General features: G+C 40.5%; 2 protein-coding genes across 2 annotated transcripts in view; one reads left to right on the top strand and one right to left on the bottom strand.

Moving 5' to 3' along the window:
* Positions 1–7,797: 7,797 nt before the first annotated feature.
* On the bottom strand, positions 7,798–25,515 carry TDP2 (tyrosyl-DNA phosphodiesterase 2). Its single transcript, XM_055263640.2, has 7 exons — positions 25,156–25,515; positions 24,984–25,069; positions 16,708–16,881; positions 15,959–16,050; positions 12,229–12,347; positions 10,805–10,975; positions 7,798–8,884 (listed from the first exon to the last, which is right to left on the bottom strand). Exons 1-7 carry the CDS (start codon positions 25,411–25,413, stop codon positions 8,603–8,605), a joined length of 1,182 nt encoding a protein of 393 aa, XP_055119615.2. The 5' UTR covers positions 25,414–25,515; the 3' UTR covers positions 7,798–8,602.
* Positions 25,463–25,965, top strand: part of ACOT13 (acyl-CoA thioesterase 13) — a 35,239-nt gene continuing 34,736 nt past the window's right edge. The window contains exon 1 of the mRNA XM_055263648.2: positions 25,463–25,777. Coding sequence (XP_055119623.1) covers positions 25,697–25,777 — 81 coding nt within the window. The 5' untranslated portion in view covers positions 25,463–25,696. The remainder of the gene's footprint in view (positions 25,778–25,965) is intronic.

The raw sequence follows: 25,965 nt of genomic DNA, 5'->3' as shown, positions 1-25,965 counted from the left end.
AAGGAAGGAAGGAAGGAAGGAGAAGGGAGGGGAAGGGGAAGGGGACAGAAGGAGGGAGGGAGGGGGGAAGGGGAGGGAAGGAGGGAGGGAGGGAAGGAAGGAAAAGAAAGAAAGAGAAAGAGAGAGAATGAAGGAAAAGAAGGAAAGGAAGGAAGGAAAGAAAGAGAAAGAAAGAAGAAAGCGAAGGAAGGAAAGAAGGAAGGAGAGAGAGAGAAAGAAAAAAAGAAAGAAAGAAAGAAGAAAAGAAAGACATTTTAAAGAGTTATTTTGAAAAAATTTTGAACATAACTCTGTTATATTGATTACAAGACAGTGCAGCTACACATCATGTACTTCATCTTAATGATGGAAACAAAAGATGGTAAGGTATGCTGACATAATCACAACTTAGAATAACAGGATTGTGATCTTGGGAAGGGACAGCCCATACTTCCCCATCATCACATGAATAAACATCCTATCAACTGTAATGCTTAAAATGTACAGGTGTTATGGGTGGCAACACTGGAGTTAATTTACCCTCCATGCTTATATTCTGATGCTTAATAGCATGGAATGACCCCAACTTCGAAAATTCATTTTTAGGCCTGAATTATCCTCTTATTCAAGCTACATTGCTTAAATTAAATGGATGCTTACTATAATCCTTTGCTTTTTTTTTTTTTTTTTTTTGAAATAGAGTCTCACTCTGTAGCCCAGGCTGGAGTACAGTGGGGCAATCTGGGCTCACCGCAACCTCTGCCTCTCAGAGTTCAAGTGATTCTCCTGCCTCAACTGGGATTACAGGCACCTGCCACCATGCCTGGCTAATTTTTGTATTTTTAGTAGAGATGGGGTTTCACCATTTTGGCCAGGCTGGTCTCGAACTCCTGACCTCAGGTGATCCATCTCGGACTCCCAAAGTGCTGGGATTATAGGCGTGAGCCACCGCATGCCCAGCCTCCTTTCCTTTTTTGAACTTAAGGAAAAGAATGACCAGCAAGTCGGCAGGCAGGATAATTCTACAATATTATTTAGAAGGAAAAATAACTAAAACTTGAACACTATTATCTTTACCTACTGGTGTCATTTAAGAAGCTCTACTTTAAAACGTACACACCTACTGTTAAAAGATCCTGCAAAATGATGATGCAGATGTTATTCTGGCTCAACCATTTTTATTGTTTAATACAAATAAATGAGAAAATATTTTCTCATTATTGAATTCACATGAATAGTGTCTAAAGGTACAGATTTTTAAAGACAAATAAAAAAATAACCTATACTATTCGGGTAATGGGTACACTAAAAGCCCAGACTTTGACACTACACTATATATCCACATAACAAAACTGCACTTGTACCGTCTAAATCTATAGAAAATTTTAAGAAACAAATAGAAAAATAACCTACCAATTATTCTAGGCCTACTAAAGCAAAGCTCCTTCCTTGGGGGTATTAAATTACCAGAATATTAAATTGACATGATTTTATGATTTTGATTATTTATTATTGTTGCTGTTATAAAGGTGCTGCAAGGAAAACTTCATGCATTTTATAATGATTTGATATCATAAATCAGAATAAGCTTTGGACATGTCAAAATAAATCTATTTTTAGTACCAAATTATTTTTAAGGTATGAAAAATATTTCCTGAAAAAGAACACATCTCAAAAATAACAACTTTTATTGAAGCGTTACTATTAAAACATGGCAGGCAATAAGCAAAGACCTCTGAAATATATTATTGTATTTAATTCTTATAGGAATTTCGTTAAGTAGGTCCCATTATTATCTCTATTTTACAGGTGAGGAAACTGAGGCTTAGAGGGTTTAGAGAATTTGCCAAATGTGACACAGCCACTAAGTGGCAGAGCCACGCCCTCTGACCTGGCAATCTGCAACACTCTGCTCCAGAAACGGGCATACCTGGCTCTACATATAGCAGTGCCTCAATAACATGGTTTCATTCAACGTCGATGACAAAAAAATTTCTGGCCAGGGCCACTGTCTATGTGGAGTCTGCTCATTCTCCCCATGTCTGCGTGAGTTTTCTCTGGGCTTTGGTTTCCTTCATATCCCAAAGCTGTGCACATGTCTACATGGTCCCCGGCTGAGTGAGTGGGTGTGTCTGTGAAAGTGCACCCTGTGATGGGATAGCTTCCTGGACAGGGGAGAGGGGAGGGTTCCCACTCTGAACCAGAGAGACTCTGGCTACCCCATGACCCTGAACTGTAATAATTGGGTAAATAATGATCTTGTTTTTACTAATCCTTCTTAACTGTATGTATAGATCCCATTTATTTCTATGTTTAATATTAGAAGTGTTGTGGTCTTTATTTGAAGTTTGGTGATTTTTTTATGACTAGAACTATGCTGTAGGAACTTAACTCTTGTTTATATCAATTAGCCTATGGTAAAACTGGTTTCCTAATACCTCGTTTGTGCTTAAATGTTCACAGTTTCCAAGAATTTATCAAGAATGTTAAGTGAGGACTTACTGTATTTATTTAAAGAGAATGCTCCCTATCTGTTGGCTAGGGGGAAAAAAAGTCAAGAAAATTTAACAGCAAACCTATTCTTTCACATTAATACATTACCAAAGCTCTCTTTTGGCTATTTTTAATTCATAAAGATTTTGGCTGAATTATTTTCATTATTTTGAAACAAAAATTAAGTTCTTGCCTCGGCATTTTGCATTACAAATGCAAATGCACTACAAATGGTTAATACAAATAAATGAGAGTACTTAGGTAATATGTTTACATTTCCGTTTTTCAAATTATAGAAGAATTCACCTTTCTCTGTGACTCCTACATCTATAACAGATCTGACATCTCCAGTTTTCTTCATCTGAATTAAAAATAATACCAAAAAAAGCACAGAATAAAAGTTTACATTTGGCATAACTTTAGTAGTCTCCACGATTGTGGTCTTATAATAAACAAATTGAAGCATTTGGAAAGTGAGCATGTATTTCAGGAATAAAGAAATAAATACCAACATTTACTTCCAAAATTCTTGTGTGCGGGGAGAACATTGTCTACAATTTATTTTTTCTGTTGCTATCAAAAACATCATTCAACTTTTCAATTCAAGCACTGGAAAAAATACTAACATTTAACCGACAAACAAAAATGTTTTGATGAACAAACCAGCAATAAAAGTGTACATGAGTATGTATATCATATTTTTCTCCTTGTATTTAACAAATGACCTTAAGATGATAACTCTCAAAATTTCAGGTTTATCCTCCTAATTTGTGACATTCCTTGGAGGGAATTCAAAGGGAAGAAGAGAAAGGTTTTAAGCTTCAGGTTATGGTAAGGAACAGATTTGCATTTAGCAAATATTAGGAACAATCACATAAATAGTTCTGAATGAAGTTTAAAGAAAACGATTCCTTACTTCTAAAAAAATGCAATTCGCGAGGTTGGGAGAAGACACTCAAATTTCCCCGACTCCACCCTACTAGTAAACAATCAGTGCAGCAATCAAAAAAATGCCCTTTCCTGAATGCCCAGAGGAATCTTAAGAAACTCACCTTCTGAACTCAGGGCGTCTCGATTCTACTTTTACTGGCTATTGGCCTGCCTACTGGCTGCCCTCTTTCCTATTTCTCGGCCCGGCGGGCTGGGAAGTAGATACTGTACCTGGGGTCACTGCTGGCGACACTGAAGCTCGCCCCATTCGGTGCTGCTGGCCCTGAGCATCACTCGCCGTCCCACTTGTTCCTCCTCGTCGTCATCGCAGATCTTACACACACACACACACACACACACACACACGTTCACACCCTCGCGCGCGCACCTGCTGTTAGAGGTACAGCCCCACCCCAGCAAAATCCTCGCTTTCTCTTCCCCGGGACGTAGTCCCAGAGGAGCGAATCTGGACCAAGCCCAAGACAGGCTGAAGCTACTGCTGCGCTGTCACCTCCGGCAGTGACAGCTATCGCGGCAGCCGCTCTGCGCGTGGTCAGCCAGGCCCGCCGAGGGCAGCACAGGTGGAGCAAGGTTGCACCCCCGGGGGATCCCCGCCCACCGCCCGCGGCAGCTTCTGCAGGCTCGGGGAAAGCGCGCGCCAGTGATTCAGCGCCTTTCCGCCGCCGCGGTTACCACGGCGACGCGCGCGCACGCGCACACACGCCCTCAGGGTTGTGGGGCGCGGCAGCCGCCCCTGCCCAGCTCCCCGGTTGCGCTGTAAGTACCCGCACCGGGGCGACACACTCCCACCCCGCAGGGGACCAAGCAAAAGGCTTTCGGGAACCTAAGCGGCCTTCATACTCTACCTCCTTTCCTTCACCAAGCCCTTCCCTTTCACCGTGGCCCTAAACAGTCTGGGGGATGAACACTCCTTCCAAATAAACACCCGGGCCGGGGTGGCTCAAGGGAGCCTTGGGTGCACTGCCTGGGTCAAAGACCCTTCGCGAATGTGTCCCCCAGCTTGTCCCCAGCTTGTGTCACCCCAGCTACACAAGTTCCACTCTTCCAGTGGGAGTCTCTTTGGTCCCTACTCTGTAATTATCTTTCTATTTTGAGCAGGTGCTTTCTGACTGAGACTGGGAACCTGTGCTGGGAGGGGCTCACATCACCTCCAGGCCTTGCAGGTTAACTGGATGCCCAGTATAGTTTGACGTTTGCATCTTGAGGAACGTGATAATCTAAACCACAGAAAACTTGTGTGGAAGACTCTTGCATTTTTACTGTTTTAATAAAGATGCGAAAGCATCTAGGGATAACATGAGCAGAAAAGGTAGCCAGGGCATTCCTCGCACATCTCATTACTAGGAAGTATAGTGCAGTGCTTAGGGCTGAGTCACACACACTTGATGAATAAGCTTCTTGGCTACTCGTATTTACCGAAGAGCCTTAGACAAGTTACATCATCTTGATAAACCTGTTTCCTCAATTATAAAATGAAGATAATAGCATTCAGATAGGATGATTCTGGGAGTCAAATAAGATAATGCACATTTAAAGAGTAAAAATCAGCTGGGTGCGGTGGCTCACGCCTGTAATCCTAGCACTTTGGCAGGCCGAGGTGGGCGGATCACGAGGTCAGGAGATCGAGACCATCCTGGCTAACACGGTGAAACCCCGCCTCTACTAAAAATACAAAAAATTAACCGGAAGTGGTGGCCCGCGCCTGTAGTTCCAGCTACTTGGGAGGCTGAGGCAGGAGAATCGCTTGAACCCAGGAGGCGGAGTTTGCAGTGAGCCGAGATCGTGCCACTGTACTCCAGCCTGGGCGACAGGGCAAGACTCCGTCTCAAAATAAATAAATAAATAAAAACTAAAGAGTAAAAATCTGTCCATGACTCAAAGAGTAAAAATCAGCTTGGACTTGGAAAAGTTAGTACTGCCAATGATCAATGATCAGGCTGAGAGGACAAAGTCAGAAACAAAATTAACAGGCAATGTTGTTTCTTCTGAAGTCATGCAGCAGCTACAAAACAACACAACTCCTTGTGTTCCATTTTTGAATGACTACTACTTTCTGCCTTTGCTTTACTATTCCCATCCATAACTGGGGATACCCAATTGCTAAACTCCCTTCACCTCCTGACAGCACCCAATCCCTCATTAATCCCCCTTTCTCTCAATCTGCCTCAGAAACAGCAACCAACTTCCCAGCCCTGATTCCAAGACTCTCCCTGGAATCCTTTAATAGGAAGCCAAACCTTTATAAAAGATACTTCCTCCTTTCTCTGCTCACATGGCATTCCACAGGTGCTCTTTCAATGCATCAAGCCAATGAATCTGATTTTGTCCCCAATGATCCTTGGCTGATCAGCCTTTAAAGAAACATATTTTTAGCACATACACACACACACAGGCTTAGCCCAGAATGTTTATACCATCTTTTTAACTCAGAAACACTATAATGAGTATCTATTTTCATTTTTAATGAATGTATCTATTTTGGTATTGTATGAAAATGTTAAGTCTCCTTCTTTAAGACACAGATGTGAGGCTACTACGTTTCACTTCTTTTCAGCATTCAATGGACATCCATTGAGCTCCTACTATATGCCAGATGCTGCAATAGGTAGCAAGGATAAAATGATGTATCCTTAGTATAATTTACTTTGTCTGCTCTTGCTTATGCTTTTGGTTGGGACATTCATACAATAAAAGATAAACTTATTTTGAGGGTGGGAAAAACTGAGGTTTAGGAAGGTTAAAGTACATTCCACATCAGTGGTAAAAATGGTGCTTAGCGTAATGACAGTGTTGCCTCATTGAAATACAAGATTTTAGGCCAGTTACAGTGGCTCATGCCTGTAATCCCAGCACTTTGTGGGCCAAGGCAGGAGGATTGCATGGGCCCCATAGTTCGAGGCCAGCCTGGGCAACATAGCAAGATCCTCTCTGTACAAAAAACAAAAATAAAAAGTAGCTGGGTGTGTGGTGCACACCTGTAATACCACCTACCCAAGAGTCTGAGACAAGAGGATCACTTGTGCCCAGGAGGTTGAGACTGAAAAAAAAAAAACCCCAGAAGATTCTACGTTGGAATTTCACTAAGCAGGAAGGTAAGGCAAGCAGTTACTACACTGCAAAAACTTTGAAAAATTCCAAGTAAAAAACTCAAGATATAGCAAAGTAGTAGGTTAATTCATTGATAACTATTGCTCATGAAAGCAGACTAAAAGTGTTTTTGTTGTTGTTGTTGTTGAGACAGTCTTGCTCTGTCGCCCAGGCTGGAGTGCAGTGGCGCGATCTCGGCTCACTGCAACCTCCACCTCCAGGGGTCAAGCAATTCTCCTGCCTCAGCCTCCTGAGTAGCTTGGATTACAGGCACACACCACCATGCTTGGCTAATTTTTTTTGTATTTTTAGTAGAGACAGGGTTTCATCATGTTGGTCGGGCTGGTCTTGAACTCCTGACCTCATGATCCGCCTGCCTTGGCCTCCCAAAGTGCTGGGATTACAGGCATGAGTCACCGCACCTGGCCTAAAAGTGATTTGCCTCTATACTCTTCATTTATAATTTTTTTTTTTTGAGACAGTCTTGCTGTCGCCCAGGCTGGAGTGCAGTGGCACCATCTCGGTTCACTGCAAGCTCCGCCTCCCAGGTTCACACCATTCTCCTGCCTCAGCCTACCTAGTAGCTGGGACTACAGGCGCCCGCCCCCACGCCTGGCTAATTTTTTGTATTTTTTAGTAGAGACAGGATTTCACCGTGTTATCCAGGATGGTCTCGATCTCCTGACCTCGTGATCCACCTGCCTCAGCCTCCCAAAGTGCCTGGGATTACAGGCATGAGCCACCACACCCAGCCGATAATCTAATATACTACACTATACTTTTTTTTTTTTTTAAGAATTTGGACTTTTACCCATGTTTTGCAATATGATCTGAAGTTCTAACTTAGCTCTTCTAAATGAAAGCAATTTATGCCAGAATAACCCTTTTCCCATAGAAATGTACTACTGTATTACCTCTATGATGTATGCTACTCAACTATTAACATCTATTCTCATTTTTTAATGATTAAAATTGTGATTAACATTTAAACTCTTTTTCATTGTCACTACAAAGGGAATATTATATATAAATGTCTTTTTTTAGGTGTTTAAATTTTGGCACTCCTGATATAAATAAGATTCTGTTACTTCTAATTACTCTCGCTGGCTTTCATTTTTTCAGACAAAGGAAGCAGACATATTCTTGGTAATTCTTGATGGAGTGGGAAGCAAATGGAAATCTGTTTTCTTCTACACAAAGAGGAAGAAGCAGCAGTAGAGCCAGAAGCAGGAAGCAGATAAAAAATTTAATCTCATCATGGACACAAAAACATACTAAAACAAACGATAAACAAATAAAATTCTTTATTTAAATTTCTCTTGTGGGGAAAATATTTTTCTTTAAAGCAAACTTAAAAGTAATTTGCACTTACTTCCTGTAAAACATTTCCATTTTAGCAAAACTAAAAGGCTATGTCTCTTTATGCATTTATTTTTGTTAGAAAAATGTCCCATGGTGCTATCAAACTGATATTAACCATCATCAAGCCTAACTTTGCTTCTGTTGACAACATGACTACAAACATGAATCAAAAAAGAGTTAAGGAATTTTAAGCCATAAGGTTTCAATTATAGCTTACCAATTATGTAGTTAGCTGACAAAAATCAAGTCTGATGTAGAATAGCTGTCATCTACTTAACTGCAGATAATCATGGCATTTTCATTTAAGATGATCTGAACTTATGAAATAAACGATCCAGTCCCAAGAATTCAATAATCTCTTATGTTTTCTTTTGAAAACTTGTCTTAAATATTAACTATTTCAGTGTCTGAATGGAAAAATATAAACATTAGCTCAGAGACAATGTGGTGCCTGTTTGGAATCCAGCTGGCAGCTATAAGCACCGTTAAAAACTCTGACAGGCTTTGTGCCCTTTTTATTAAATGGCCTCACATCCTGAACACATGAATGTGTTCATTTAAATAAACTTTAATCTTTAATGTTGAATTCTGAACACACAACCACAAATTATAGTTGGTTTTTCTGTGACAATGATCTAGTACATTATTTCCTCCACATCAAACCTACCTTTCCAGAAGGTGGAAATTGTATTTGCAAAAATCAGGACAAAACTCACATTTGAAAAGCATTTTACAATATTATATCTAAGTTGCACAGAAGACCCCAGTGATCACTAGGAAATCTACCACAGTCCAGTTTTTCTAATCCAAGAAGGTCCAGACTTTGGGGAATAATGTGTCCCTCTTCTGCTGCTGCTCTGAAAAATATTCGATCAAAACGAAGCTTACAAGCAGCAGTTATTCCAAGATTAGAGTTCATTTGTGTATCCCATGTATACTGGCAATGTTTAGGTTTGCCCAAAAACTCCCAGACATCCACAATGTTGTTGGGTAAACCACCACATCTGGTAACCTGAAAAGAAAAAGAATACTCTCTAAGATATACATAGCCTTTTCCCCGCTAACTTAAAAAAAAAAAAGGTGTTTTTGCTATTACCGTGGAAGAAATTATTAATGCAGAAATGCAAAACAACGAGATACATTATAAAAAGTACTATGCTGCATAGTAGTATGTAATATAAAAATATCAAGACAGCCAGAGAGGTTTGGAATTTGCCCCTTCTCTTCTGCCATAAATAGGTTCCTAACTTTGGGTTTCAGATAAAACTTAGAAGGCTGAATATACACGGCCTGTTGCTGCTGTTACCTGTTTTTAAAAACTGAACTCAAGTGAAAAGAAGGCAGAACTGCCACTCTACTTTAGTCTACAACTTTGGAAGTATAGCATTCATACGATCCAAAAATTTCAACTGCCTTCAGTTTTATTAGAAGTTTATTAATAATATTAATTCTGTTTGCTCATTCACACTCCTGGATTTAAAAAAATTGTTTGTGGTAAAATACACACACTATAAGATTTATCATTTTAACAAAAAATTTTTTTTTTTGAGGTGGGGGTCTCACTCTGTTGCCCAGGATGGAGTGCAGTGGTGCAATCTCGGTTCACTGCAACTTCCACCTCCCAGGTTCAAGGCAATTCTAGTGCCTCAGCCTCCTGCATAGCTGGGATCACAGGCATGTGCCACAATGCCTGGCTAATTTCTGTATTTTTAGTAGAGACGGGATTTCACCGTGCTGGCCAGGCTGGTCTCGAACTCCTGGCCTCAAGTGATCTGCCCACCTCAGCCTCCCAAAGTGCTGGGATTATAGGCATGAGCCACTGTGCCCAGCCAGTTTAACAATTTTTAAGTGTACAGTGATGTAGCATTAAGTACATTCACATAGTTGTGCAACCATGACTATCATCCATCTCCAGAACCTTTTAATCTTCCCCAACTGAAACTCTGTACCCATTAAACACCAATTCACCATTCCCTTATACCCCCAGTCCCTGGCAAACACCATCCTACTTTCTGTCTCTATGAATTTGACCAGTTTAGGAAATTCATAAGAGGAATCATACAGTATCTTTTCCTTTTTGGATTGGCTTCATTCACTCAGCACAATGTCTTTAAGATTCGCCCATATTGTAGCATGTGTCAAAGTTTCTTCATTTTAAGGGTGAATAATATTCCACTGTATACATATAGCACATTTTGTTTATTCATCTGTCAGTGATACTTGGGCTGCTTCCACCTTTTGGCTACTGTGAATAACACAGCTGTGAACATCCATGAGTAGACAAAATATATTCAAATCCCTGCTTTCACTTCTTTTGGGTATTTATACCTAGAAGTGTAATTGACGCATCACATAGTAATTCCATGTTTAATTTTTTAAGATCCTGAAAAATCCCACTGTGTCTCACCTGAGCTATAGGCAAGGAGAAAGAGACTTTGTTTCAGACCTGGAGACCTGGGCATGGTGGTGGCAGGAAAAGTGGGTAAAAAAGGCTAATAAAAGCCAAAAAGGAAAAAAGAAAAGGAAACCTCAGAAAAAAAGAGTTAGGAACAATTATCATGGTCAAATCTTTCCACTGTTCTCATATTGCACCTAGGAATACTGCAAAGAAACCACCTTTTCTAAACTCTTCTAAAATCATTTTCTCTACCTTTCTAATCATACACACACACACACACACACACACACACACACACCCATATAGTTTAGTGTTGTCTATTTCTCACGCGCATTTTTATTTTCCTCCAAAAAGAGCCCCGTCTTCCCCTAGGCGTACAGCATAGGCTAAACAAATATTTGCTGAATTGCAAGGTCACTTAAGACATTTTGAGTGACTAAAGGCCCCAGTTTTAACAGCTTTGGTCAAAAGAACCTAATTTAGTCTCCATAGCAATAATCTGTCCTCAAACATCGAACTGACTTTGTCACTCACCTCTTGATCCCGTAGATTTGTATCTCCTGCAAATATAACTGTAGCTGACTCTGGAGCCTCCTGCATTTTCTTTAAAACCATTTTTAACTGATTCATTCGTTCTGCAGCATGTCCTCTGGTGCTCTCCAAATGGGATGTCATAAGGCAAAGCTCATTTCCTGACACATTCACCTGCAACAGGACAAATAGTCATTAAAATTGTCCACTGACTATTAATACTGAAATTTAATAACAAAATCAGCAGATTGTTCTGTCAAATGGTATATATTTACTAAACTGAAACTGTATAATCAGCACTATGCCTATCCCTCTGGATCAAAAGAAGTATTAAAGCACTAACCCTGTCCCCAAAGACGACAGTTTAGCAAGCACGACCTACCCCTAGCTGTCACCTCCACTGTGAACCTTTCCCCAGTGTCCCTAGGCCATCAGCGGCTCCCTCTCCTCAATACACCTAAAGCATGCTGAACAGACTGTTTTAAAGCCCGCTAGGCTAAATTAAAAGGACAATTATTTCCCTCCTACAAAGCCATAAGTCATTTGCAAAACAGAGATGATTCTTATTTATTGCTGTATTATTAAGAGCCTGGCATACAGGTATTCAAAAAAAGTCAGTTAACTGAATGAGAATCATTTACCATTTGCAATTAAGACACCAACAATGTACAATCTATCATTATACTAAGTGCCTGCAGAACCAAGTCTAACTCTTTCATATTGGTCATTCATGCTCTTCTATAATCAGGAGCCTACCTACTTCTCAACCTATCACATTTGCCTCTCCATGGCCCCTACACTCAACTGAATAGAATGCTCATTCATACTCATACATGTACACCTCTTGCAACTTGCAAAAGTTTGCTCATGGTGGTTCCTCTACTTGGACTCTTTTTAATGTCTACGTCTTACATATTTTTCAGGGTTCATTCAAATACCATCTCCTCTATAAAACTCTCACTAAACAATCTGGCTAAAAGTCATCTCTCCTTTCTCTAAACTTCCACACATCATTTATACCTCTCCTGTGGCACTTATGCCTTTCTTATGTTTTAGTTACTATATATACACTCTCCCTTACTAATCTATATATGAGAGCAAGATCTATTTTTCATTTTTGTAAGTCTCATAGAGTACGATATAGTAGCATGTATAGAGTAGAAAGTAAAAACATTACTTTAGGAAGCAAATGTGCAATGTTAGCAAACTCCCAAATATTCTTAAGAAAACATACTGAGAATTCTATCTGCATTTAAAATTTACGTAAAAACTTAATTTTAGAAAGTGTTAAGGACTATCTAAAAGAATCTACGTGTGTGAAGCAAATTTTTCTCTAAAGGCAATGGTTTTAAAAAGAATAATAACACAAAACTATGAAAAAATCTATTCTTTTTTTATAAAACAGTCAATTTTTAAACATTACTCACATGCACACATAAAAGGTTTCTCATCATTTTGGTACTTGGAAAAGGAATAATCTCTTGGCTTTTTAATTTTACTCTTGATTTCTTCAACATTATAGCTGTGAAATATCCTTCTTCATGACCTACAAATGTTTGTGGAAAAGAATTTAGGTTGAGAAGGTCAAAGTTATTTTCAGTTTACTGCAAGTTTGCCTATTGAAGAATTTTATAGCAAACAGGTAACAGATATTTACATGGATCTAAATCTTTAAAGTAAACTATTATTTCAAAATAGTTCATCATGGCCAAACAAGTCTACCTCCTCTCTCCCAAATTTTAACTAGAAGCTTAGAAGAAATTAAAAAAGACCAGGCACAGTGGTTCATGCCTGTAATCCCAGCACTTTGGGAGGCCGAGGTGGGCGGATCACCTGAGGTCGGGAGTTTGAGACCAGCCTGACCAACATGGAGAAACCCCATCTCTACCAAAAATACAAAATTAGCAGGGCGTGGTGGCACATGCCTGTAATCCCAGCTACTGGGGAGGCTGAGGCAGGAGAATCACTTGAACCTGGGAGGCGGAGATTGCCGTGAGCCAAGATTATGCCATTGCACTCCAGCCTAGGCAACAAGAGTGAAATTCCATCTCAAAATAAATAAATAAATAAATAAATAAATAAAAGTAAACAAGTGCCAAAAATTAATGCTGCCAATATCAGATGAGAAAATTTGAGAAATTTCTGAAAGACACGGAGTAGATGAGACGAACTGTGGCCAACTCATATCCACTTACTACTTCTTGTAGTAGAAGTTCCAGAAAAATTATTGTAAATGAATACAAATCTAGAAAGACATAAACCAGCAAGAACAGAAAATAGGAGTACAAGCCATGAATGAAAGCTTCCAATAGTTTTTCAGAAAACAGAAAACAGATGGAGAAGTGGTAACTGGTTTATCAAAACAGAAGGAAAACACTTGAGTGACTGTAGCAGAGAACCATAGACAGGAAGCAAGCAGATTTGTTCCACCAAAATCTGGAAACACTTAGTGCTTGAACATAAAGGTACCACAAAAGGTAACGTGCTGAGCTAAGAAGAGGAGGGCCAGTTCAAGGTCTGGATATGGGGTTAAACGACTCCCAGGTTTCCTCAACTCCTTAGAGCTAAGTGGCTGTCCTCTATTAACAGGAGACTACAGTTTTACAGAGAACTAAATTTTAGAGGCTCCAGAGTCACCAGTCACAGGGAGGGGCATGCGTGTTAGCCCAGGGCTGCCAGGGGAATGGGTTGAACACTGATTAAGTAAAGTGTGCCTACTCAGCTCCCTTCCCCTGACCTGCTTCCAGGAGGTAGGCAAAACAAGCACACCACCCCAGCCCCAACACCCAGAAGGCAGAAAGCTAAATAATTCTTTTTTGGAGAAACAAAATGGCCTCAGATTAAAGGCCTGTATATACCAACACACTGACAATTGTGGGTCTCCCTCAAATGAATAAGCAGTTTGCTCCACAATCAATCCCTCACCCCTCTCCAGTAAGGTAAACTACTTAGCCTTGCTCAGGCATATTCAACTATAATCAACATTCTAGTGTTTGGTGTTTAAATGTGAACCAAAAGCCAAAGATCCCTACATATTTAAGGAACATGTCTAACATGACATGATGGATACTGATGTGATATAACATAATCAAAATAAACAAAAAGAAGGAAATAAAAACAATGCAGGAAAAGAGACTAAAACCTAAAACAAACAAAAAACTAACAAAAAAGATACTGTATCCATAAACCAAGAAAAGTATGCCATAAAAAAGATATTCAGTGAATAGGAGGCCTAGGAAATTAAAATAATGCTATCTAAAAGTCAAGATAGTTGCCAAGAAAGTAGAACAAACAGTCAATAGAGATAGGAGAATAAGAGAAAGTTAAGAAAACTCAAGGATCAACCCAGGAGGTCCACCATTTAACAGAGGGAGTTCAGAAAAAGGGGAGGAGTAAAAATACAATAAGGGAGGAAAGAAGAGACAGGGAGAAATGGAAAGAGAAATAATGAAAATAATGAAAGGAGAGGCAAGAGGAATGGTGGGAGGGAGGGAGAGAGAAAAGGATTTTCCACGACTGAGGTTTTCCACATATTAAAATTCCACAGATTAAAAGTTCCAACCAAGCATTCGGTACAATAGATTTTAAAGAGACCCAAAGAACATGAGGGTTAAAAAGAAGACCCTCAAAGCTTCCAGAGAGTAGCAAAAAAGAAAAGAATAAGAATTAGAACGGCATCAGCCTTATCACCCATCATCAATAATGGAAACTAGAAGACACTGAAGAATGCCTTCAGAATTCTGAAGGAAAACATCTATTTACCCAGATACCTATCTTCAGCCAAACTCTCAAGAACTACAAAGCTACAACACAGACATTTTCAAATACGCTAGGATTCAAAAACTTCACTATCCATGCACTATTTCTTAGAAATTAATTAGAGAAGGTGCTCCAATAAAATAAGGAAGTAAACCAAGAAGGAAGCATGGGAATCAGAAATCCTAAAAGAATCCCCAAGAGAATACAAAAAAAGTTCCATAAAGAGAGACACACACAGACTGAGAACCCTCTCCCTAGAACTTCTCGATTAAGGAGTCAGTTGAAATTAAAAATCACATACTATATAAAAATGAAAGTCAAAGAAAACACTATACAGTTGACACTTGAACAACACAAGTGAACTTCAAGGGTCCACTTATACAGATATTTTTTCAATAAATACGGTTGGTCCTCTGTATCTGTGGGTTCTGCATCCACAACCAAATGCGGGTTGAAAATACAGTCTTCCCAGGACGTGAAACCTGCAGAAATGGAGTGCTCACATACAGATGGGTTCTGCAGAGCAGACTGAGGAAACTGAGTATGTGCGAATTTTGGTATCCATTGAGGAACCCTAGAACCAATCCCCTGAGAATACCAAGGAAAGACTGTATATGAAAATCATGAGATGTGGCCAAAGTATTTTTATTTTAAATATATTTAGCAAAAACAAAATAGATGGAAAATTTAAAAACTAAATTACTCAGGGCAAAAAAAGTACAAAAAGAACAACAAAACAAATAAGGAATTATAAAATAAAGACTATGAAAAAGCATAACCACAATGTGATTATTTCAGTTAAAACTTTTAACAACTGAATTTCACCAAAAAGGTATTCAGTTTCTCAAATTTTAGTAATTTATATTTTCCTGAAAAATCATCCATTTCCTTTTCACTTATTAACCTTTTCACACTATTAACATTAAGTTGTATAAAATATCCTCCTATACTTCTTGTAGTATCCTGTGTCTTTTTTATTTTTTATTTTTATTTTTATTATTTTTTTTTGAGACGGAGTCTCGCTCTGTCGCCCAGGCTGGAGTGCAGTGGTGCGATCTCAGCTCACTGCAAGCTCCACCTCCCGGGTTCACGCCATTCTCCTGCCTCAGCCTCTCCGAGTAGCTGGGACTACAGGCGCCCGCCACCATGCCCGGCTAATTTTTTGTATTTTTAGTAGAGACGGGGTTTCACCGTGGTTTTGATTTTTTTACCTCGTGATCCGCCCGCCTCGGCCTCCCAAAGTGCTGGGATTACAAGTATCCTGTGTCTTGCTTATTTTTCTCAAACTTATTTATTTGTGCTTTTTCCTCTCTATGTCCCAATAGACCAACTTTGATTTATCTCTTTCGCTGATCTGTTTTTCAAAGAAAAGACAAGTTGAATAACAAAAATTGTTACCTGTAATAATCTCATAATTACTTGATCTCTTCTTTAGGTAGCTATAATATGGGGGAATAACTTCCTGTAGAAATACCACATCTGGGCTGTACCTAATGAAAAACATCAATTTATGACAAATACCAAGTATACCATTTCATTTTCAGCTACCTAAATGAAGGAAATACCACAACATACCAAAAACAAAAGACCCTCTAGGGCACTTAATATTGAGTGTTTATGCTGATCTTTGATAACTCTAAAATGAGAAAGATGTGTGCTATTTATTCATGTAGTACTATAACAAACATATCAAAAAGAGCTAGAAAAACTGACAATAGAAACCACCATATTGAGAGACTTCAATGGTCCTACACACTAAGAGATGCTTTCAATGTTTCTTTCAATCCTCTTGAAGCAGTTATTATCCACAATGAAGAAAACTGTCCAGAGAACTTAAGTGATTTGCCCAAGGTCACAGAGCCATATGGGGCACAAATAGATCTTTTTGGTAGTTTTAATTTCACGTAGTTACGATAAACAAAGTTTAAGAAGAAAACAGTACTAAAAGTCTTCTAACGAAAATTAGTGTTCCCTCTTTGCTGCAGCCTGTAATACTGCTCTGAGAGGCAATCAGCTCAATTCTTTCAGATGTTTCTTCTCAGAGCTGGACATTGAACTTAGGTTTAATTCTAAAGCCCACAATCTTGAACTGTTACTTGGTATATACATAAGACACATTACTATTAAATAGACGTGATAATACTTACAAAGCTAAGTAGGAACATACCCCTCGAGCCCTCTCTGACAGATTGTTTAGATCTAATCCATCAATATTCCAGGTAATGAAAGAGAACATGCTGCCATTTTCTTGCTGAGTATCTTCAGATGGGCTGATTTTAGAAGTGGTGGAATCAGTTGTTTCTTCATTGGTTAGGTCAACACTGGCAAGATTGGAATAAAACACAGCTTTGCAAATAATCTATAAATTGATTAAGAATTATTTTGTATTTGTAGCCCTCATTTTACAGACAAATTTTAAAAGAGCCCTAAAAGTGACACTGTCCTTACAAGGTTAACAAGAATTGCAAGCCAGGTTCTAGACAGAAATATAATTAAGCATTAATCACACTGCACTTTGGCCCACTTTTTTGTACGGAAAGTCATCCCATAGCCCTATATACTGACGACTTGCATCCCCATTGCTCCTATGGGTAGGATCTCTGACATCAGAATCATAAGGCTTTTGTTTAAGAATTGCTTAAGATGTTTTTCAGACGCTGAATTCCGGCAGAAAGCTGACACCAACCAGTTTGAAGACACCCCCAGAAGAACCGTATCAGCATGAGAATGCAGTTTCTTCATCTCCAGAGTCCATGACTTCATCATTGCACTCTGACCAAGCAACAATCCTCACACCTTGGTCCACTCCAAACCCCTTTAAGTCTCAAGCTCCAAACTTCTCAAGGAGAATCTGAGGATTCCTCCAGTCCCCTGGTTTGGCGGCCTTACAATTAAAATTTTTTTTCTGCTGCAACCCTTGGTGTCTCAGGGTATTGACTTGCAAGCTGTACCTCAACTACCTAGGGCACATGTCCACAAGGTAGTCAGGACCTCCTGAGGGTGTGTCACGGGTGCGTCCTTAACCTTTGCAAAATAAACCTTCTAAATTGATTTAGACCTGTCTCAGACACTTTCGGGTTCATAGATACTTATTGTACTGTACAAATGTTTGCTCACTTAGGCAGTTACAGACAACTTAATATCCTTCAATGACATGTGTCACTAGAATAATTGTATAAACTATGATCCCAAATTAGACTCAGAAACGTAGGATTTCTAAATCTTTTTGGAATCTTTTAAAATCATATGTTAAATAAGATCTCATTGTGGCAGATAAACAGGAACTGCAAATCCTTTGCTACTCCCCTCTTTGAGTGATGAAGCCTAATGCCCCTCCCCTTTGAATCTGGACCTTAGTGGCTTGCTTACCACAGGGAAAGAATATTCTGGGACTTTTGAGGCTTGGCCTTAAGATAGTCTGCCACTTCCATTCAAGGCTTTTGGAACACTCCCTCCAGGAACCCTGGAACTGCCATGTAAAAAGTCCAACCACCCTGAGACTGCCATGCTGGAAAGGACATATGTATGTGTTCCAGTCCATAGTCTTGAATCCACCATCTGCTCCCCCAACCAATGCCCCAGACATATGAGTGGAGGGACAAACTTTATTAAAAGGTAACTCCTAAGCATTCATAAACTATTCATGAATTTTAAAAAGAGGTGTTTGAATTTATAATTTTAATGCCAACATTTTAACTTTTCTCCTTTACACCATTCACCCAGATTCCTCAAATATTAACATTTTACTTAACATTTACTTGCTTTATTCTTTTTATTCTGAATCATTTGTTTAAATATTTTTGTATTATTTCCTAAACACGAAGACATGCTTACATATACAGTTATGCATCACATTTGGAGAAGTGTGTCATTAGGTGATTTCATCATTATGCAAACATCATAATTTACACAAACCTAGATGGTACAGCCTCCCACACACCTAGGCTATATGGTCTAGCCTATTGCTCCTAGGCTACAAACCTCTACAGCATGCTACTATACTGGATACTGTAGGCAACTGTAACACAATGGCACTTATTTGTGTATCTAAAAATACCTAACATAGAAAAGGTACAGCAAAAATACAGTAATATAATCTTATGGGATCATCTTCATTTATGCAGTTTGTTGTCAACTGAGATGTGGTTATGTGGTGCATAACAGTATAATCTAGTATGATCATCAAGTCAGAAGATTATCATTGATATAAGTTTTTCTTTTTCTTATTGCCTCCTATGGCTAGATTTAATAATATCTAAAGACCTAGTCCGATCTTGCCAATTGTGCTACTAGTGTCCTAATCCAGGATCACATGTTACATTTACATGGCATGTCTCTCTTAATTTTCTTTAATCCAGAACAGTTTTTCAGTCTGTCTCTCATGACTCTGACATTTTTGAAGAGTACAGGCCATTTATCTTACAGAATGTCCTTCAGTTTGAGCTATTATTTGATTCAGATTATGCATTTTTTGGCAGGAATGTCACAGAAGTGATAGCATCTCCTCTGCAATGCATCATTATCAAGCATCTGATATGGAGCTGTCCCATTCCTGGTGATGTTAGCTTTGATCACTTGGTTAAAGTGTTGTTAACCAGATTTCTCTACTACAAAGTTATAATTTTCCCCATCATAGTAAGTATTTTGTGGGAAAGTACTTTGTGATTATGTAAATATGCTGTTGTTCACTGAACTTTCCTACTAGTTTTAGTATCTGTTGATAATATCTGCCTGAAATAATTATCAATATGGCAGTTCCCAAATGAAGATTTTTTTCTAATTCCTCATGCCTTCCACATTTAATAGATGGAGTTCTACTGTAAGGAAAAATGTTCCCTTCTCTCTTGGACAACTGTATTTATATCAGTATGGGCTCTTTTTTATGGATTGTAATCTATTCCTACCAAGCATCCTGTTGCTTGGATTATACCACATTTCATGGGGAATGAGGGTAGGCAGCTTTTAAGCTAGGTCTTGTGCCTTTCTGGCACGTCCCCAACATTTTCTGGGCACCTCCTTACTTTCTAACACCACAGATATCATAGGCTCATCTTGTACTTTTTTTGCCCCTGCTCTGGAATCAGTCATTTCTTTTTAACTTCTTTTTAAATTTTTACATTAAGCCCCTTCCATTCTATGAAATCAATCATTTCTTAAAAGCCCTTGTTCCTTTCAGTGAAGAATGGTATTTAGAGGTCATGATCTGGGTGCTAGATGAACTTAATGTCAATTTTGAAGCATAAAATATTTTGCATTGTCTTCCTTTTACATAAAAATAACCTTCAAGAGCATAAAAAAAAGCACAAAACTTTCTTTTGTGAATTTCATCCTACCTAAAAGTTCTCTTATTCAACAATGAGCTAATATCAGACTTTTTTTCAACGTCTTACTGTGGGGGAAAGAAAGAGAGATCAGACTGTTACTGTGTCTACGTAGAAAAAGGAAGACATAAGAAACTCCATTTTGATCTGTACAAGAAAATTTCTTCTGCCTTGAGATGCTGTTAATCTGTAACCCTAGCCTCAACCCTGTGCTCGCAGAAACATGTGCTGTATTGACTCAAGGTTTAATGGATTTAGCGCTGTGCAGGATGTGCTCTGTTAAAATTGTGTTTGCAGGCAGTATGCTTGGTAAAAGTCATCGCCATTCTCCAGTCTCAAGTACCCACGGACACAATGCACTGCAGAAGGCCACATGGACCTCTGCCCAAGAAAGCTTGGGTATTGTCCAAGGTTTCTCCCCGCTGAGACAGCCTGAGATAATGGCCTCATGGGAAGAGAAAGACCTGCCTGTCCCCCAGCCCGACACCCGAAAAGGGTCTGTGTTGAGGAGAATTAGTGAAAGAGGAAGGCCTCTTTGCAGTCGAGATAAGAGGAAGGCATCTGTCTCCTGCTCGTCCTTGGGAATGGAATGTCTAGGTATAAAACCCAATCATACATTCTATTTACTTGGATAGGAGAAAACGGCCTTATGGCTGGAGGTGAGACATGCTGGCGGCAATACTACCCTTTATTGCACTGAGATGTTTGTGTAAAGTCAAACATAAATCTGGCCTACGTGCACATCCAGGCACAGCACCTTTCCTTAAACTTATTTATGACACACAGTCCTTTGCTCACATGTTTTCCTGCTGACCCCACCATTACCCTCTAGTCCTGCCACATCCCCCTCACCGAGATGGTAGAGATAGTGATCAATAAATACTGAGGGAACTCAGAGACCAGTGCCGGCGCAGGTCCTCCGTATGCCAAGTGCCGGTCCCCTGGGCCCACTTTTCTGTCTTATTTCTTTTCTCAGTCTCTTGTCCCACCTGACGAGAAATACCCACAGGTGTGGAGGGGCTGGCCCCCTTCATCTTACCACCAGACAGAAAAAGCCAAGTGATTCCATGCCTGATCAAAGATGTTATTTCCTTTTTATGGAAAGCACTAAAACCAGAAAGGAGAAATTATTAGCTCTTTATTTCTGTCAAATCTTCTGTTTCATAATTGAATTTAAAAATATATATACTATCATAGACAAAGGTGTTTGTTAATCGCATTAGATCCCTTACCTATCCGGCACACACACCTTTTCCAAGTTTAAAGATGTCCAACTATAACTCAATCTACCTCATAAAACTGTAAACACAACCCCTACTTTCCTCAACGGGTGGACTGTCATGGGTGATGTATGGGGAGAGCATGCTGGTGTCATTAATCATAGCTTATACTTACTGAGCTCTATATGCCAGGCACAATTCCAAGTGTTTTACATTTATTAGCTCACTTAATCCTTACAACAACCCCATGAGGAAGGGGTTGCACGGATAAAGAAACTGAGGCAGAGAGAGGTTACACAGTTACTAAATAGCACAAGTGGACTTTGAACCATATTACTATCCCCACTGCACAAAGAAATTGAGGCAGAGAGAGGTAACACAGTTACTAAATAGCACAGGTGGACTTAGAACCTTTGCATTTTGGCTCCAGAGTCCATGCTCTTATTCACTATGCCATCCTTTCCTCCTCTAGTTTCACTGTAATCCAATTGCATATTGATATAGTTGGGATGTTTGTCCCCTCCAAATCTCATGTTGAGATATAATCCGTAATGTTGGTAGTGGGGTCCAGTGGGAGGTGTTTGGGTCATGGGGGCAGATCCCTCATTAATGTCTTGGTGCTATCTTCACGATACTGAGTTCTTCTTGCAAGATCTGGTTGTTTAAAAGTATGTGGCACCATCCCACCCCCTTGCTCCTGCACTCTCCATGTGATACCTGGGCTCCCCCTTCCCTTCTGCCATGATTGAAATCTTCCTGAGGCCCAGCAGAGTCTGGGGCCATGCTTCCAGTAGAGCCTGCAGAACTGTTAGCCAATTAAATCTCTTTTCTTTATAAATCACCCAGTCTCAGGTATTTACAGCAACACAAGAACCTAATACAAGTATCTCTGCAATTTATGCAACATCCACAATATTTAATATTTAATGCAGCAAGAAAAACCAGGCAACTGTATTAAAAATTTCCTTTTGGAAAAATGAAAAGGGAAATAAACTCTAAAACGTTGCTGTACAGAAATACTAAGGGAACAGCCGGGCGCGGTGGCTCACGCCTGTAATCCCAGCACTTTGGGAGGCCGAGGTGGGCAGATCACGAGGTCAGGAGATCGAGACCACGGTGAAACCCCGTCTCTACTAAAAATACAAAAAATTAGCCGGGCACAGTGGCGGGCGCCTGTAGTCCCAGCTACTAGGGAGGCTGAGGCAGGAGAATGGCGTGAACCCGGGAGGCGGAGCTTGCAGTGAGCCGAGATTGCGCCACTGCGCTCCAGCCTGGGCGACAGAGCGAGACGACCGAGACTCCGTGTCAAAAAAAAAAAAAAAAGAAATACTAAGGGAACAGAGAGGGACTGGCAAACTTTAGGGGCATGATTTGTTGACTTCATTCCTAAGCAGAGGAGGAAGCGCTTTTGTCAGTATATCTGGTGTCTTAGGTTTTATGTGTTAGGCCAGTGCTCCTCAATTTTAAATCACCTGGAGATCTTGTCAAAATACAGATTCTGATTCAGTAGGTCTGGGTGAGACCTCAGATTCTGCATGTCTAACAAATTCCCGAGTAGTAGTGGCACGCTGCTGGTCCAGAGTCCACACTCTAAGTAACAAGGCTCTGGGACATGGGCTGTCAATGCTGACTCTGCATTAGAATTACCTGCACAGCTAATAAAAAATAAAAATTAAAAATTAAAAAAAAAAAGCCAATGAGGAATAATGGGCCCCACTCAAGACAAATTAAATTAGAATCTCTGGTTTTTTTAATTCCCCAGATAATTCCAATATGCAGCTAAGATTCAGCATAGCTGTTTTAAGAGGATTTCCCTTGTCTCTCATCAGAGACATTAAAGATAGATTCTAATGTAGGGGGCTAAATCACTTTAGTGTTCAATTTCAATTTTTGTTGATATCCCAGGAATTCACTCCAGAATTGAGATTCCTGTGCCATTCATTTAAGACAGCCAATGCCCTTGCTCAGCAGGGTTGAGTTTTTCTGGTCATAAAATCTTCCAATCAATTGTTTTTTTTCCTTTCATTTTTCTCAAAGCCAACATCAAAAATCTAATCAGGTCACGCTCTGTGAATGCACAGGTCTTAGAAACACGCTGAAGTTTGCCCCTTCCCCATTTTTCTCTCTTCAGCAAACTATTAAAACCTCACTCTCATTCATACTTGACCTATGTTCTGAGAGTCAAGAGATCACAGCCTGATCAACACCTTTGGTTGTTTTTGCCAATTTACCATTCCGGAGTCAGAGAATCCTAATAGCCATGACACCATTGCTCTGCTTGATCCGCATCTTTTCTGAGGGCCTATTCCAGGAAATCCACTTATTTTGTTACTATTTATTGGTTACAATATAGTCTGTTGCAACTCACAGACATTACCTCAGGTTGGTTTGACTGAAACAGGAGAATGTATAAGGAAACAAACATGTCACAGAGCCTGGTACAGAAATACAGCCATGTTTAAGGAAGGGCTGTTAAGGGCTTTCTCTCAATCCTACATTTCAACTTCCCTCTGCTTCGTTCTCTCTCTGCAGACCTCTGTTCTCAGCTTCTCTGTACACAAAAAAAGATATGTATGAATCCTCACAGGTGCTAAGTTAACATGTTACAGTTCCAGCTCCATAGGAAGACTCAGACTTGACTCTCTTGGTCCTAATTCTGAAACCAAGGAGAGGATCTGACTGGCCAGTTTGAGCTAGGCGAACACCTCCTAGTCCAACTTGCTCTGGTTAGTAAAACGGGAGCCAGAGACAAATCACTGTGGATGAGTAGACAATTCCCCAACAAGAGGCAAGACAGAGAAAGGAACCTAATGAAAATATCTTATCACATCTGTAAGCCAGTGTAGCTGAAAAGACCAAAGGCAAAATACAGTCTCCACTATCAACAATTTTACACGTTGTACATATAGCTGGGAGAATTTTATACATTCAGTAAATATTTATTGGGAGCTTATGTGTCAAATGTTGTGTCAGACTTTGGGAAATTCACAATGTACAAAACAGATACTCCTTACTAGATGTGCAGTCTCGTAGAAGACATAAAATAATGAACAGCAATTATAATACGGACTAAGTTATTATAACAGGGGTCATGCAGGATGCTACGAGAGTACCTAAAAGGGGAACCTTACCCAGACTTAGGACATCAGGAAAAGCTTCCCAGAGATAAATCATGTCTCAGCTTGAGCCTTTAAGATAAATATTAGCAAGGAAGGAAAAAGAAAAAAATTCCAGGCACAGGTAATAATGATCTTTACGAAGGTTCAAAGACAGGAGAAAATGACCCGTTGGAAAAAAGTAAAAGTTTGATAGGCCTGGAACCTGGAAAGGCAGGTTCTAAGTTATGGAGCCAAATAGTAGAGGGCCTTGTAAGGCAGCTACACTTTTTAAGAGCAGTAGTGCAGGAACTGGAGAGGGGCACTGAAATAACAGGAGTAGGTGTGCATTTAAAAAAATAATAACAACAACAACAAACCTATTATTCTGGCTGGCCAGCCTAGGGCCTAGAATAAATAAACAATACAGGAAGCAAGGAGACTTCCAAGTTGTCACTCTTCGATAGAAGATTTCGCCTTCGTTCATTTGTTTCAAACCTCTCGCTTACTTATTTCCTATCATTTGAGTTAAACATTACATTTCCATTTTTTCCTCCCTGGACTCCAAATCACGTTCGAAGTAACAGTCTGGGGGAGTGTTAGATCCGCTGCTGGTGCGCATCTCCGCGCAGCAGCAGCAACGCAAGCCCTGCTCCTCTGGCTACGCAGCTTGGAGATCTGCCTCAGCATCGTCCGCCCAGCTCCATGGCAGGTCCCAGGACGTGCAGGCCAACCTGGTATCAAACTGCCTCCGTCCGGACTGGCTCCCGCTCCCCTCATCACTTACTAGGTCTTGGGCTCAGAGATGGTTTCAGGGCGGCGTTCCAAGGCGCTCTCCTCCACCGGAGGCTCAAAGTAGGAGTTCAGAGCCCTCTGAAAAACAAAGGCACAAGGGATGAGGTTTGTGCGCTCCACCGACCTAGGTAATGGAGCGGGAAGCGAGGACAGCAAAAGCGTACTTCCATCTCCCAGTCGTTCTCGGCCAGGAAGCACTGAGCCACAGCGGCATCGCAGCTCGCGACCGAGGCAAACTCCACACACAGAAGTCGCCGCTTCTTCACCTCGGGCTCGCCCTCTTCCTCCGCCGCCTCCCTCCCGCCCTCCAGGCAACTCCCCAACTCCATCTTCTTGCCGCCTCTGCAAGAGGCCTGTTCCCCTTTAAGCAGGAGGCCAACGCGCGGCTCTGCGCAGGCGCCTGTGCCATGGCGCTCCCGCATCAACCGCCCGGCGGGGAAATACGCTCCGCTCTCGGAGAACTGGTGCAGATGCGCAGCAAGCGAGCCGCCGGGGCGGTGGGGGCGAAGCGCGCGTGCGCGGTTGGTCACAAGGGCGCGGGGAACGTCAGTGAGCAAATCGCCAGCTCGCCTGATTGCGCTCCTAGGGGCGGAGAAGGGTGCAGGCTCTTCTCCCTCTGTGTCCTTCTTTCACTAACTTCTGGACTTTCCAGCTCTTCCAAAGTTAGTTCTCGTGCAAAGCCTAAAGGCTGGAAAACCGTCCACGATGACCAGCATGACTCAGACTCTGCGGGAGGTGATAAAGGCCATGACCAAGGCTCGCAATTTTGAGAGAGTTTTGGGAAAGGTATGGGAAAGGTATGGGAGGTGAAGCCGTGGCTTCTAATGAAGGGAAAGAAAGCACCGTGCTTGGTGCCGTTGTGAGCTTTGAATAATTATCTCGTTAGGTTGTGTTCTAGTACGCCTGTAAATTCACCTTAGTAATAATGATTATTACTTTAATGGAGCTCCTAAATATGCTGGGTCGAACGTGTA

Source organism: Symphalangus syndactylus, chromosome 23 (assembly GCF_028878055.3).
Source record: "Symphalangus syndactylus isolate Jambi chromosome 23, NHGRI_mSymSyn1-v2.1_pri, whole genome shotgun sequence".
In the NCBI taxonomy this organism is placed as follows: domain Eukaryota; kingdom Metazoa; phylum Chordata; class Mammalia; order Primates; family Hylobatidae; genus Symphalangus; species Symphalangus syndactylus.
Note: the sequence above shows the minus strand (reverse complement) of the source record. Positions and strands in the feature narration are given on the sequence as shown.